Here is a 14057-nt window from a genome sequence, read left to right on the forward strand (position 1 = left end):
TTTATGTACAGAAATTATGAATCTCACACAAAGAGAAGAGATGTATGAGCTTATTTCCAGCTGCAGTCCCCAGGAATGTAGACACAACCACTACTAATGCAATGAATACAAATACAGGTAGACTGTATGTTCTTAACCTGCCACCTGTTACGAATGTTCAAGCTAATATTGTGAATCTGAACAGGTAAGCTACATGGAAATCTACTGTGAGCGTGTGCGGGATTTACTGAACCCCAAAAATAAAGGGAACCTGCGTGTTCGAGAGCATCCTCTGATGGGACCCTATGTGGAGGACCTGTCTAAGCTGGCGGTCACCTCCTACAATGACATCTCGGACCTGATGGACTCCGGCAACAAAGCCAGGTAATGGAGCTGTTTATTCATTCAGGCCCTTACTTTGCATACAGTGTATACCATTTTTGTTTTTTTGCCAGACAATCTTTTGCATAGTTAAACTAATTTTAGATTTGTTAAAGGGTCAGTGTGTAGGGATCTATTACCAGAAATGGAATTCATAACTATGTTTTCATTAGTGTATAATCACCTGAAACTAAGAATCATTGTGTTTTCGTTAGCTTCGTTAGCTGGAGTCCACCATGTTGCTTCGCCATGTTCTACAGTAGCCCAGAACAGACAAACTAAATACTGGCTCGAGTGAGAGCCTTTTACGTTTTTACGTTACCTGAAGGCCACCATAGTTCTCTGACATGCTTGTGAAACTGCAGTAATGTGAGCCACAGAGTGCCAAACCGTGGTACCGCCAGACGCCGTCTGACTTCCGTTGCTCCTAAAGTAGTGTTATTATGGTAAGGATGGCCTCTGAGCGAGGCGAACAGCATTACCACAGTTTTGTACTTGGCGTTTGGGGTTGGCGATATATTGATCTTGATGTATTGTGGCTTGTTCTGCGTGGGGTGTAGTAAGTGACTTTATCGCCAACGTTGTGTATAAATATTAATTGCCATTTTTTTAAGCTGACGGCATGAGACCCGTTTTGGTGTTTCGCTTCAGCCGCGGCTCTCCCTGTCACAGATTCCTCTCCTGGGCGAGTGTGTGTGAGCATGGATGTTCGTATGAGGCGTGTGTTTTTGTATCTGGAGGGAAGCAAGGAACAGAGAGAGAGCAAAAGAAGTGAAGCACCAACACAAGTTTATACGTGTTGAGGTTGGACACGGTGATGGAAGATGCCAGCCTTCACTTTGAAAAAGACGTTACCGCTTTTAATAATCGCCACGGTCTCTGAATATATAAGACATAGCATACTGGTTTTAAACTGCCCGTGGGAAGAATAAACATGTAAGAGTCTGTCCATTCTGGATAAAAAGCTCTGTTTTTGCAATCTACTTTTATCAGAATGCACAGATTTGATTGGCTGAGTCGCAACATGTGAGAGGATTTACAATGCATGCAGTTGGTCTGTGAGTTTCCTGGGCTGCTAAACCAGTCGCGTAAAGGCTAGAAAAGCTGCACCGGTTAAAATAGAAACGCTCAGTCAAAATTGAATAATTCTCAATAATTTATCTGTTATTCGTCCGATATATATCGTATATCGCGATATAGCCTGAAAATATCAAAATATTATTTATAATCCATATCGTCCATTCCTACTCGGCGGCTCACGTTACCGCAGTCTTGGAAAGGGAGGAGTGAGCGAAGGGGTACCCAGTTAGTTGCAATCTGCAACCACACCACTAGATGCCGCCAAATCCTACACACTGTCCCTTTAAGGCATGAATCAAATATCGCAAATACATAAAAGATATTTCTCATCAAGTGGAGGAGATGGAAGTTATAGCTGTGCTGACACTCAAAAAAATAAAGCTCTTTATAATGTTTAGTAAGGTTCAGTTGATTATTTATATATCCCATACCTATTTGCATTTTCAATTGTGTTTATTTATTATGTTTGTTGGACCTACAATAGAAAAAGCAAGACAAGTAATTTACTCTGTCATAGTTAAGAGACACATCCTCCTTGTTGGACAAATGTGGAGCAAATGCAAATGCTTGTTGCACAAACTGATAGAAATGTCTTCTCTGTGTCTACAGGACTGTGGCCGCCACCAACATGAATGAGACAAGCAGCCGTTCACACGCCGTCTTCAACATCATATTCACTCAGAAACGCCTCGACGCTGAGACTGATAACACTTCTGAGAAGGTCGAGTTTTATCCCATCCTGACTGAATTTGTTTAACATTGAGCTGCTGCCTCTGCTTGTCTATCAGCTGATTGATGACACCGATTTACATGTAAATCTTGTCCTAAATTGAAAATCAATGACTGCTTGAAGGTCGTACTGTAATTATAAGGTAACATGGTGAAGATGTTTTTTTAATGAGACCCCACTCTGGAATAAAGATGAATAGCTTTAGCTTTTTTGTAGGCAGCTAATGTGTTGTAGTTTATTTATTGGATGTTCTGTTGCAGGTCAGCAAAATCAGTTTGGTGGATCTGGCTGGCAGCGAGAGGGCAGATTCCACTGGAGCCAAAGGGACCAGGCTGAAGGTGACACGTTTCCCTCCAATGCATTTTAGATATTCAAACACAGAAACACAAATCCTTGCCTACATGGGAAACAATCACTATGACGAAATCCATATTAAAGCAGTTAATCCATGTAAATATCATTCTCTGCTTCCTGCTCCGTCACAGGAAGGAGCAAATATCAACAAATCTCTAACTACACTGGGGAAAGTCATCTCTGCTTTGGCAGAAGTGGTACGTATTACGGTATACCTGCATATTGTACATTGTAAGATAAAGCAGATGTTACGAAGGACAAACATGTTAATTTTACTGTCTACTTCATTTTAGGACTCTGGGTCGAATAAGGTAATTTATTGAATATATTAAATTATTAATTCATGTATTCATAACCCAAATGTCAATAAATACATTGATTTTGTGTTTTAATTTGATACACAGAATAAAAAGAAGAAGAAGGTGGAAAACCACATCCCCTACAGAGATTCAGTTTTGACCTGGCTACTGAGAGAAAATTTGGGTATAAACACAATATTTCTTTCCTCTTTCTGATCCATAAGTTCTCGACAAACTGAAACTGAAATGTTGGTCTTCATTGTGTCAGGGGGGAATTCTCGTACTGCGATGGTAGCTGCCCTGAGTCCAGCTGACATAAACTACGACGAGACCCTCAGCACACTCAGGTAGAGAACACATTTTCTGCTGCATCTTTTCCCTCCCACACAGCTGCTGAATGTGGCTCCGAGGGACTCTGATGCCAGTGAGACCAAAGTGTTGCGTAATACACGTTTCCCTCAGTGGCTTGCATCAGTTTCACACTTCAAATACCCTTCACGCCTTGCAGCTGCAGTGCCAGGCTGCAGAATAATGTGGACGTGTGCTGTCACGGGGATTGTGAAGGTGTGTGTGTCTCCTCCTTCATCTCAGTGATCCCTCCCCCTTATGCCCACAGGTACGCAGACCGCGCTAAACAGATTCGCTGTAACGCCGTGATCAACGAGGATCCCAACAACCGATTGGTGCGCGAGCTAAAGGAGGAGGTGTCTCGCCTGAGAGACCTCCTCTTCTCCCAGGGCCTGGGTGACATCATTGAGAGTAAGGGATCATTTATCAGGTTTATGTGACCATTAGTGTTATCTCTAAACGTTTTGTAATGGTTTCTGATCCTTTTGTCAGCGTGCACACTATTCTCAATGATACACTGTCTGTTTCACCTCAGCCCACACAGCTCCCCTCACAAGCACTGCACTGCTTTTATTCTCTCTGTGCTCACAAACATTGTGTGTGCTGATGTGTGTTCAGATAGAACACAAAGCAAATTAAGAGCCAGTGCAGAAAAATCAATGGGAAGACGTCAATGGAGATAAACAGATACTGATTCTCTTTAGACTGCCAATGGGACCAGAATTGGCAAAGTGCAGTTTACTCCCATGTTGTGGACCAGAAATAGTGTGGGCAGGGTTTAGAGCATTAGCTCAACATTTGCATATCATAGAAAGTCTGTGTTACAAACTGGAGGTGTGGAGTTTAAAATTGTGGGCCTTTACCAGGCGCATAGGGTCTAATGAAAAGATTCTATCTTTACGGAAGCCCTGAGAGGCAAGTGAGAAAAAACATCTGGTGATCCACTTTCTAAGTCTGATCTAAATTGCTTTTTTTCTCCAGGTGAAAAGGTTTATCCAGGATATTCTCAGTTTTTTTTAAAAAAATTCATCTGATAAACAGGTGGAGAAAAAAAGGTTTGCCAGGTGAAAAAAACAATAGTTTTGCCAGAGTATTTTTTTCTAAATTCCTTAATTTCTTTTTCATCTGTGAAAACAGGTTGGGCAAAAAGATTTAGCAGGTGATTTTTATTTTTTTTTGTCAGAATAATTTTTCTACCAGGTGAGTTTTAATTTACATAACTTACTAACAGACAAAATATCTACCTTGTGTTTAGAGTGCATGGAGAAATTATCTGGAAGAAAACATGAATGCTTTTAGTCCTTTTTCACAGAGGAAAAAAAAGTTAATGCTTTTTTAACTGCTTTTTTCCCAGCTGGGAAAAAATGAAGGAACCTTTATAAAGATTATCCTGGCAAAATGTTTTTTCTCACCTATTCTTAAGTCATGAACACAGGAGAGAAAACAATTTAGATCAGACAATTAGAAAATAGATCAACAGAATTTTTTTCTCACTTGCCTCTCAGAGCTTCTATAAATCTTCAACTTTGTCACAAAAATGTATTTTTCCCAGGAAACAATAAGTGAATGTCAAAATCCATGAACATTTTTATCTCAAGATGTTACGCTGTTTCTTTCTCTCTCTCTCTCTGTCACTCTTTATCTTCTCTTCTCCCAGCATATCGAGCGTCTGGTGCTGACATAGAGGGTTTGAAACGTATGTTTTCTGGCTATTGCTTTTGCTCTTGTGGCAGCTTAGCAACACCGATGCTTAATGTGACCGTAAATCGTAGCTTTTTTTCTGTGTTCTCTGCAGCATCACAATATCATAAAAAATTGATCATAATGTTTTATTCAAGTTGCACTGAAATACAAATGTTAATGCAATACAAACAGCACGCAGTCTAGGGCTGAGGGTGATTTTCAAGCTTTGTCATTTTGGCTCAAATCTTCAGGTCCTGATGGGCTAAATGTGCCATGTCATGGTGCTGTAGGGATCAGTGTATGGCTTTGTGGCTGTGGCATTGTTTGGACAGAGCTTAATTGTTCATGAAGCAACAAAGCAGAGCAATACAATAAGGAAGATTATGTACCATAATGAGACATCTATGATTTCCCCGATGTAGAAACTGTAGCTTCCCATTCCCCTGGCAGGGTCTGTCTGACTCTATCGCCCCCTGTTGGCAACCGTAGACGATGATGCAGCCTTCAGTCACAGTGACCGTATAATCACTTACATAATACTGAATCTTTGATGCAGTCATCTCATTTTATGCCATCAATTTTTACTGTATTTCTATAATACATGACTTCATTAACTTTACTGAGGAGGTGCTATTATGTGATCCATCTTGGCGGGCAACAGCCTGTCCAGATGGATGGGTGTGACACACTTTCCCATTCCCATTTATTGCTCTGTGTTGCCATAGCAGCCGCTGCAGGGTTGATAGTCCTTACTTTGTAGAATCTATCAGAAGGCCTCAGGCACTGAGCAGAAAACAGGGAACATGATGTGAAATCAGGTTTAATGAACAGAAATTATACAGATTTTGATTAAAAAGTAAATGTCCAATGAAGGCTGAGATTTCAAGGATATCCAAACAAACGTAGCACTGTGGCTGAGTCTCTGCCAGAGAAATGGATTTCTGCTTTCAGTAATTTGTTTGACATTTCTAAGTGTGGAGAAGTACAGTGAGCATTAGATGCATCTTGCTGTTTTTAGATAACAATCTTAATTGGGAGTTCTGGCTTCCACTGTTCTTGGCAGGAAATATGACCTTATTACAAATGAGTCATTATTTTTATATTTTATTTTCCGTACACGATGACTCATTTTGCTTTTGCTTGATTGGTTTTAATAGGATTATACTCGTACTAGTTTTTATATCTGAAATGACAGATGAACAATATGGCAATTTTATATTTTCTTGTTTTTGAATGTTCCTGCTTTTGACGCTCTGCTTGAAGTATTTGTATAATAGCTGCATTTTCTTTGGTCATGGCTGGATGGCCTCCTTGTTGCATCATTTAAGTTGTCCTTCTCTGCGCGTGGCTTTTTGCTGTTGCTGCCCTCGCTTGTATACCAGCAGTTGAAATTTCTCTCTGTGAGTTAGATTTGTTTCAAGCCACATATCTTCTTTCTTTTTCTTTTTCTTTTTCTATTCTCCCTTCTCTTCTGTCCCTTATCTGTTTGCATTTTTCTATTTTCTTTATTCCCTATTATCGATTACCCCCCAACCCACTTCCTGTACACACCTGGCGCCCCCTCCCACCCGCCGACAGACCTATCCGATCACAAGAACAATAACAATAAAGGCCAAGCTGTGAATCAAAGGGATGATCTCTCCACAGTGACCAATGCAATGACGGGGATGAGTCCCTCTCCGTCTCTCTCAGCCTTGTCCAGCCGTGCCGGATCCATCGCCAGTCTCCATGACCGCATCATGTTCAGCCCGGGCAGTGAAGAGGCCATCGAGAGGCTCAAGGTGAACATTTGATAATATACTGTACAGTTTGTCTTTAAACCCACACAGTGTAGTTGTACTGCAAGTATCATATTGGATATTCCCAAGGCTGTATATGTCAGATCATATGCAGATAAATCATCAGTGTCCTCACTAAGCATTTTACTCATTACCTTCTCAGTAGCTGAACTGCAATAGTCTATGTTTTTGCTATTGTCGACAAATCTCATGAAATGACCAAAACTAACAATGTATTAGTCAGTCACTCTATAGAGTGGTGCATGGATGACGTATTTTTGTAGGCCAACCAGGAAGTTAGCATCGCCCTGGTTCATTCAACAAAAAAACAATGGGATTTTCCCATTGGGTTTTGGATTATTGCAGAAAATAAGCTCTGTGGCAAACACACGTTTATGAAACTTACACCACTTTTATAATTTTTGAAGTGTAAATGCAATCGCCAGATGTAAAAAGCTAACAGTAGGCTATAAACGAACAACAAACAAACAAACGAGTATACACAACAAGGCTGTAAAGGAGGACGAGTCGGCGTGGTGACCTTTAGTAGTCTCATTTAACCACTCGTTAGCAACCGCCTGTTTTAAACAATATAAAAGCTTCAAAACTCACGAGTGGGATATTTACTGATGTATTTAATGTCGTAGAACAAATATCTTCAAAACATCTCTTCAGCTTGTGTTAACCAGAGACCTTATTTCAGGCTGCTAACTAAAAACATATTCAAAAAACCCATTGACTTTGAGACAAGGAAATCGGAAAAGCGAAAATGCTAACTCATTTCCTGGTTTTAGGACTCATTCCTGTACCACTCTACACCATCTGACTTCCCCTGACTGACCCATTTCTTCCCACTGAAGTCATAAATCCTTTGAGTATTTTGGGAGTATTTTATACCTGTATTAGAGAATGGATAGTAGAGGGATGGCATTAAGTGACAGGAGAAAGATCAAATACAGTGGCTCACTGCAGTTTTTAACAAACGTTACTCAAACAGGAGTAAATTGTGCATTTGTTGAGGACTATCTTCAGTCATGGATTCGGTGCTCTAGTGAGTATTAATGACGGCAGAACCATGCATGACACGAATAAACTACGGTGCCCTCGTTCATCTTAATTAAGGAGCAAGTCAACCACTGCAGCAGTGTGGTTCATTGATGTGTTTTTAATAGTCTTTGGACAACAATGGAGCTCTATGGCACAGGGGGAGAAGATATATCAGGCTTTAGCTACACATTGCTTGTTAGTGGGATCGATTCATTGTCTGTTTTGGTCTTTTCATGAGATTTGTTGACAAAAACAAAAATATAGAACACCAGACCTGTCCTTGAAATGAATGCCTTTAATTACCACTGTGTTCTGAAATGTCAGGAAACAGAGAAAATCATTGCTGAACTCAATGAGACTTGGGAAGAGAAACTTCGCCGAACGGAGGCCATTAGAATGGAAAGGTGAGATATACAATATTCCATTTTTATTAGTAAAATCCTTCTTGTTTTTCCTTTAGAAAATAGTCCTAACTAGGTTTAAGGAATAGCATGCATACCGTTTTCCTCTTGACCTTTATGAAAGAGGCATCTTGACATAATGAGAAATCCTGCAGCTGCCTGGTATACTGACTGACATTCATCCACAGAGAGGCCTTGTTGGCAGAAATGGGCGTAGCAATGCGAGAGGATGGTGGCACAGTTGGCGTGTTCTCTCCCAAGAAGGTAAGAAAAATATCTGCAAAACTCTCCTCTGTGATCTGATACTTACCGTTTAAATTATTCACCGAAATGCTTCTTTATGTACCCCAAAGCCCTCCGATAGTCCTAGAAAGCCCCAGCCTGTGTTTATCGACACAGTCGGGCTGTTTTCCCCCAACGAGGTTTGTAGCTGTGAAGTGTTTAAAGCTGCCTCCTTCTCTGAGTGCTCTGAGTCTCACTTCACCAGGAGCCTCGCCAAGGCAGATCAGTCGAGGGTTTTTCTTTTTCATCAAGTGTTATCTGAAATCTACTTCATTACTCACTTCAAACACTGAAGGCAGCAATGGGTGTAAACATGTGTGTGTGTGGGGGGGGGGGTGATAATGGCAGTGTCCTCATTTCAGTGATTTATGGCTGTTTGCCTGCAGCCCCATAACATCACACTGAGACTAACATCATGCTGTGAAGCTGCGGGGAGTGAATTTGACTGCATGGATTTAACTATTGCTGATTGTTTGATGTTTGTTACTGAGAGAGATTGCTTTGCAGCTCTCTGATGTGCAGTGTGTGCATATGTTATATTGTAAATAACATATGGATAATGAAAGATTTGTGTATATTACAAACCACATTTCTACAGTTAGTAAATTATTCCTTGTTCTGCATCAGACACCTCATCTGGTGAATCTCAACGAGGATCCTCTGATGTCTGAGTGCCTGCTGTACTACATTAAAGACGGGATCACCAGGTTAGACGTTGTCAGACGTTTTACAATCTAATATATAGAAGGATGGAGGGACGTTGTTCCTTTCCTAAAGTTCAGATATTATTTTAGTACTTAATGCATGTTAAGTTGACATATTAAATCAGTACCTTATTTGTTTGCTCTGACATCATATCGTCACGTTTTCTTTTTAGGGTAGGTCGTGTAGACGCCAGCAGTCGTCAGGATATCGTCCTCAGCGGCCACTTCATCAAGGATGAGCACTGCACCTTTACTAGTTCTACTGGTCCAACGGGAGAGAGTGAGTGACCTTTATCTCGCTCCTCAGGCTTGTAGTTGTGAATTTCAGAGTTTAATATTGACAGACAGGAAGTGAAGCCTCATATTGCTCTCTCTGTTCCTCACCAGCAGTTGTCCTTGAGCCCTGTGAAGGAGCTGAGACATATGTCAACGGAAAACTGGTGACAGAGGCCACTGTCCTCAAATCAGGTCAGTAAGCTCTCTGTGAATTTCACCTTTCCTTATGCATGGTACATAGTACAGTGTATATGTACACATTTTGACTTCTTATTAGGGATGGGTACTGAAACCCAGTACTAAATGAGCCACAGGGCAAATATTTTCAAGACCGTAGTATCGATAAGCTCCGACGTTAACGGTTCTGCTATCAGTTTTGGAGAAATTAAGAAAATTGATTTCCTATTTATTTAGGCTACATAAACGTTATCTTGCAACTTTGATTTCACAAACTCTGTTTCTAATTTTAATAAGATTAAAACAGTTGTCAATGATGCATTTTCCAATCCAGAGGACAGATCTTCCTCTCAACCTGTCGTTTGTGTGAGTCTCTCTCCCACACACACACATAAACCAGAGACCCTGCTCTTAGCGACAATGGTGGAGAGAACAAAACGGTCGAAAGTGTGGTCATATTTCAGTCGAGTCGATGCAGATAATGATCGTTGCTAAAAGTGCAACAAGTCTTTTGCTTGTAAGGGCGGAAACGAGCAATGTGTCAAAACATCTCGCGAAAGTGCATCAGATACAGGTGGAGAAATGCACAGACTAGCTCGTAGTTCATCCCTCGTTGCCTCATCCATCATCATCACTATATACAGTAGTTTATAATAGTGATTTGTTCAAAACATGGCCGTTTATTATACTATAAATAATTGTTTATTTGATTTATTTTACATTTTAATCATCACATTATAAGTGATTTGTTCAAAACAATGCTGTTGCAGTTACTACTCGAATGCTAATTTATATACAGTATATATGACAAAAATATACAGTATATATGACAATATAAAGCAATTTTAATTCTATTATTCTTTTGTTTATTTTTTTCTCTTAAAAAACAACATAAAGAACCGTTAAGACTTCCGTTAAAGTACCGGATCGATAAGCCGTATCAGTAAAAGTAATAGTACCGTTAAAATCTTAACGATACCCGTCCCTACTTCTTATTCCCGTAAAGGAAATCGCATCATCTTGGGGAAGAGCCATGTGTTCCGGTTCAACCACCCTGAGCAGGCCAGGGCTGAGAGGGAGAAGACCCCATGTGCAGAAACCCCCGCTGAGCCTGTGGACTGGGCCTTCGCCCAGAGAGAGCTGCTGGACAAACAGGGCATCGACATGAAACAGGAAATGGAACAGAGGTAATTTGGGGACATTCGACTTTACTTTTTCAAGAAAGGCTGTGTAGGTAGCAGATAGAGTCTCACCACCATATTTAGACAGGAACAACAGATGAGGAAGCTAGGAAGGAAAGAAGGGGCATATTACTGGTAACTGAAACCGTAATTGCTACATTTTACAAGCCTGCAGCACAGTGCACATCGACACTGGTGCGAAAACTAAAGTAGTGTTTCCTTTTAGGTGGTGCATCACCTCTCTCAAACCTGTTTTGTTCACTTGTGTTTCTGTCTTCAGGCTGCAGGAGTTGGAGGACCAATATCGCAAAGAAAGAGAGGAAGCCAACAACCTTCTGGAGAAGCAAAGACTGGTACAGTAATGAGCAGCTTTGTGTGCTGTTGACATTCATCATTAAAGCCACAGGACGCTAGATCTAACTATAATTGTGTTTTTTTGAGTATCTATAGGTATATTTTATTTTTTGCATGTATATACTTAAAGGGATAGTCTGGGTGTTTTGAAGTGGGGTTGTATGAGGTACTTATCCATAGTCAGTGTATTACCTACAGTAGATGAGACAGACAGGAGTTAACGCACTGAAGCAAAGCAATGTACTGCTGTGGACGGGGTCAGCAGCAAAATCAATTTTAGCCACCTAGAAGAAAGGCTCACCTAAAAAAATCGATATCAGTTTAAGTGTACGATGTTATTTAGAATATCTTCTCCACTTTACCTTGCAGTCGGACAGCCCTTTCTGATGGGGAACTGAAGCCGCTGTCTGTGCTCTCGCGAAAGCCACCAAACTCATACAGCATCTTAAATAAAAAATAAGCCACAATATATTTTTCCATGTTTTACATAAAACACATTATTATTTTTTAATGACCTTTGGTTCTCCATTTCAACGGTTATGTCAATCAACCGGACAGGTTACTCTCTGACATCTGTTGCTAGGTGGCTTGTGTTGACATGGATCTTCATTAATTAATTGTCTAGGATTATGAGAGCAAGCTGGAGGCTCTTCAGAAGCAGGTGGACCGTTACTATCCGGAAACCCTTGAAGAAGAGGAAGAGCCAGAAGAGGAAGGTAGTGTAAATGATTAGACACATACACATATCTATATGTTGGTGGTAAGCAAATCCTCACCAGATGATGGTGTTTTATCCTGTTTGCCTACAGTGCAATGGACAGAGAGGGAGAGAGAGCTGGCTGTGTGGAGCTTCCGTAAGTGGCGGTGCTACCAGTTCACCTCTCTCCGTGACCTGTTATGGGGGAATGCCATCTTCCTCAAGGAGGCCAATGCAATCAGTGTGGAGCTTAAGAAGAAGGTACAATATGTTGTCTTTTCAATTTATATCCACAGATTGATGTTATAATACAGCTCTCTGACCATCCCAATGCTTTTTGTGCTCCTGCAGGTCCAGTTCCAGTTTGTGCTGCTCACAGACACTCTCTACTCCCCCCTGCCTCAAGACCTGTTGCCCCCAGACGCGAGCAAGGACAGAGAGAAGCGACACTTCCCACGCACCATTGTGGCTGTGGAGGTCCAGGATCAGAAAAATGGAGCCACCCACTATTGGACATTAGGAAAACTAAGGTACATGAACATGCACCAAGTCTAACCCTAACCCTTACACAACAATGATTTTAAAAGTATGAGGCCAAAATATTGCTGATTATATTGTCATACAATATAATTATTGTAGGCTGCTGTTTTTTTTTAACTAGAAACATTCTCTTGAATAATTGTCTGCAAATATAAATGTCTACAAGCCTTTGATCAACAGTAGAAATCTTTATAAAATGTGTTTTTGAGGGATAAATTTCACACTTTATAATAACCATCATTAATAAATGGTAAACGATAGTCAATTCAACTTAAGTTAATAGTTATTTTACTGTTAATGAACAATGCTATGATAATTAATAATGTATACTAATTATTTATAATGCTATAATTTATTTTATCATAATTTTGCATAATGTGAATTAATTAGTTTATAAATTCTATATTGTATCATAGCTGACAGAAGACGTTGTGATTACATTAACAAACAATTTATTTAACAGTTTATTGTTGAACACATTATAGCATTTTATACACAATTTTAAGCATTTGTTAGTGATTACCAAATGATTTGTAAACCTTTAACAAATTGTTTGTAAAACATCTATAATCATTACATAGATGGATGGATCAGAAACCAATTATTAACCATTGACAAAGTATTAACTATCTATCTAAATAATGTTTATAGATGCTTCACAAAGTATTTATTAACCATTTAACAAGATATTATAATCATCAGTTGCAACGTTATAATAGCCGTCCAAATAATGCGTATAGGCAGTTTACGAACCAATTATTAACCATTAACAAAGTGCTACAAATATCTATCTGTAATGTTTATAGATGTTTTACAAACAACTTCTTAAAGGTTTACAAACTATCTGGTAATCATTAACAAATACTTAATGTAGTATATAAAATGTTACAATGTGTGCAACAATAAACTGTTAAAATAACATAAATTATAGCATTATTAATAATAAGTAAACATCATTAATTATTATTTCATTGTTTGTTAACAGTAGAATAACTTAACTAAAGTTTATTTAACTATCAATTTACCATTTGTTAATGACGGTTATTATAAAGTGTTACCAAAGTATAAATCAGTAATATTACAGTATTCACTGGAAGAACATTTCTTATTAACTCCATGCTGAGCTTCCTTTCAGTGCAATGACTTAATGTGGCATTTGTTGCTGCTTCTTGCAGGCAGAGGCTCGACCTCATGAGAGAGATGTATGATCGCGCCGCTGATGTGCCCAACAACACCGCTGAAGACGGTGAAAACGTGATGACAGGCGGCGACCCCTTTTATGACCGCTTCCCTTGGTTCCGTCTGGTTGGCAGGTAAATGCTGAACACCGTTGGCCCTATGCAGTATATGGACAGAACAGGAAGGCATTCATACTGAGCTCATACAAAGGTCAACAACAGAGAGCAAACAGAAGCCCAGTGTTTGTCATTCCATTCAGGATAATGGGAGGCTGTTGGCCACAACCACAACATATTGTGCATGTGGTCGACTGATGGACCATAATGACTGAGACACCAGCATGAAGTAGTCTGCAGCTAACTTCATTACGGTGTCATACTGAAGTCTGGTGTTCCCAGTCTGTGCTCTGAGTGCACCACTAGCATCCATTTCAATTTACTGGGCTTCATTTATCAAAAAACGTGATCACAAATTTGCACAAACAGCTTTTAAATACATTAATTGAGCATATTTTTATTCACAATAAACCTTTGCCATCGTCTCATAACTGATAAGTTTTAAAATCAGGACTGTCAATTTTTCAACTT

General features: G+C 39.8%; 1 protein-coding gene across 12 annotated transcripts in view; it reads left to right on the top strand.

The window, feature by feature from the left end:
* Positions 1 to 14057, top strand: part of kif1aa (kinesin family member 1Aa) — a 48782-nt gene that overhangs the window by 12934 nt on the left and 21791 nt on the right. For 5 of the 12 annotated variants that reach the window (XM_037770278.1, XM_037770281.1, XM_037770279.1 and 2 more), the window contains exons 6-26: positions 185 to 363; positions 2050 to 2161; positions 2431 to 2508; positions 2656 to 2721; positions 2818 to 2835; positions 2929 to 3007; positions 3092 to 3170; positions 3440 to 3582; positions 4829 to 4867; positions 6433 to 6635; positions 8004 to 8083; positions 8269 to 8344; positions 8990 to 9069; positions 9240 to 9346; positions 9454 to 9534; positions 10526 to 10706; positions 10981 to 11053; positions 11680 to 11770; positions 11864 to 12012; positions 12103 to 12281; positions 13467 to 13604. In XM_037770278.1, the coding sequence (XP_037626206.1) occupies positions 185 to 363; positions 2050 to 2161; positions 2431 to 2508; positions 2656 to 2721; positions 2818 to 2835; positions 2929 to 3007; positions 3092 to 3170; positions 3440 to 3582; positions 4829 to 4867; positions 6433 to 6635; positions 8004 to 8083; positions 8269 to 8344; positions 8990 to 9069; positions 9240 to 9346; positions 9454 to 9534; positions 10526 to 10706; positions 10981 to 11053; positions 11680 to 11770; positions 11864 to 12012; positions 12103 to 12281; positions 13467 to 13604 (2231 nt within the window). The remainder of the gene's footprint in view (positions 1 to 184; positions 364 to 2049; positions 2162 to 2430; positions 2509 to 2655; positions 2722 to 2817; positions 2836 to 2928; positions 3008 to 3091; positions 3171 to 3439; positions 3583 to 4828; positions 4868 to 6432; positions 6636 to 8003; positions 8084 to 8268; positions 8345 to 8989; positions 9070 to 9239; positions 9347 to 9453; positions 9535 to 10525; positions 10707 to 10980; positions 11054 to 11679; positions 11771 to 11863; positions 12013 to 12102; positions 12282 to 13466; positions 13605 to 14057) is intronic. The other 7 variants (XM_037770286.1, XM_037770284.1, XM_037770282.1 and 4 more) reach the window with 2 other exon arrangements.

The sequence above is a fragment of the Sebastes umbrosus genome, chromosome 5 (assembly GCF_015220745.1).
Source record: "Sebastes umbrosus isolate fSebUmb1 chromosome 5, fSebUmb1.pri, whole genome shotgun sequence".
Taxonomy (NCBI): Eukaryota; Metazoa; Chordata; class Actinopteri; order Perciformes; family Sebastidae; genus Sebastes; species Sebastes umbrosus.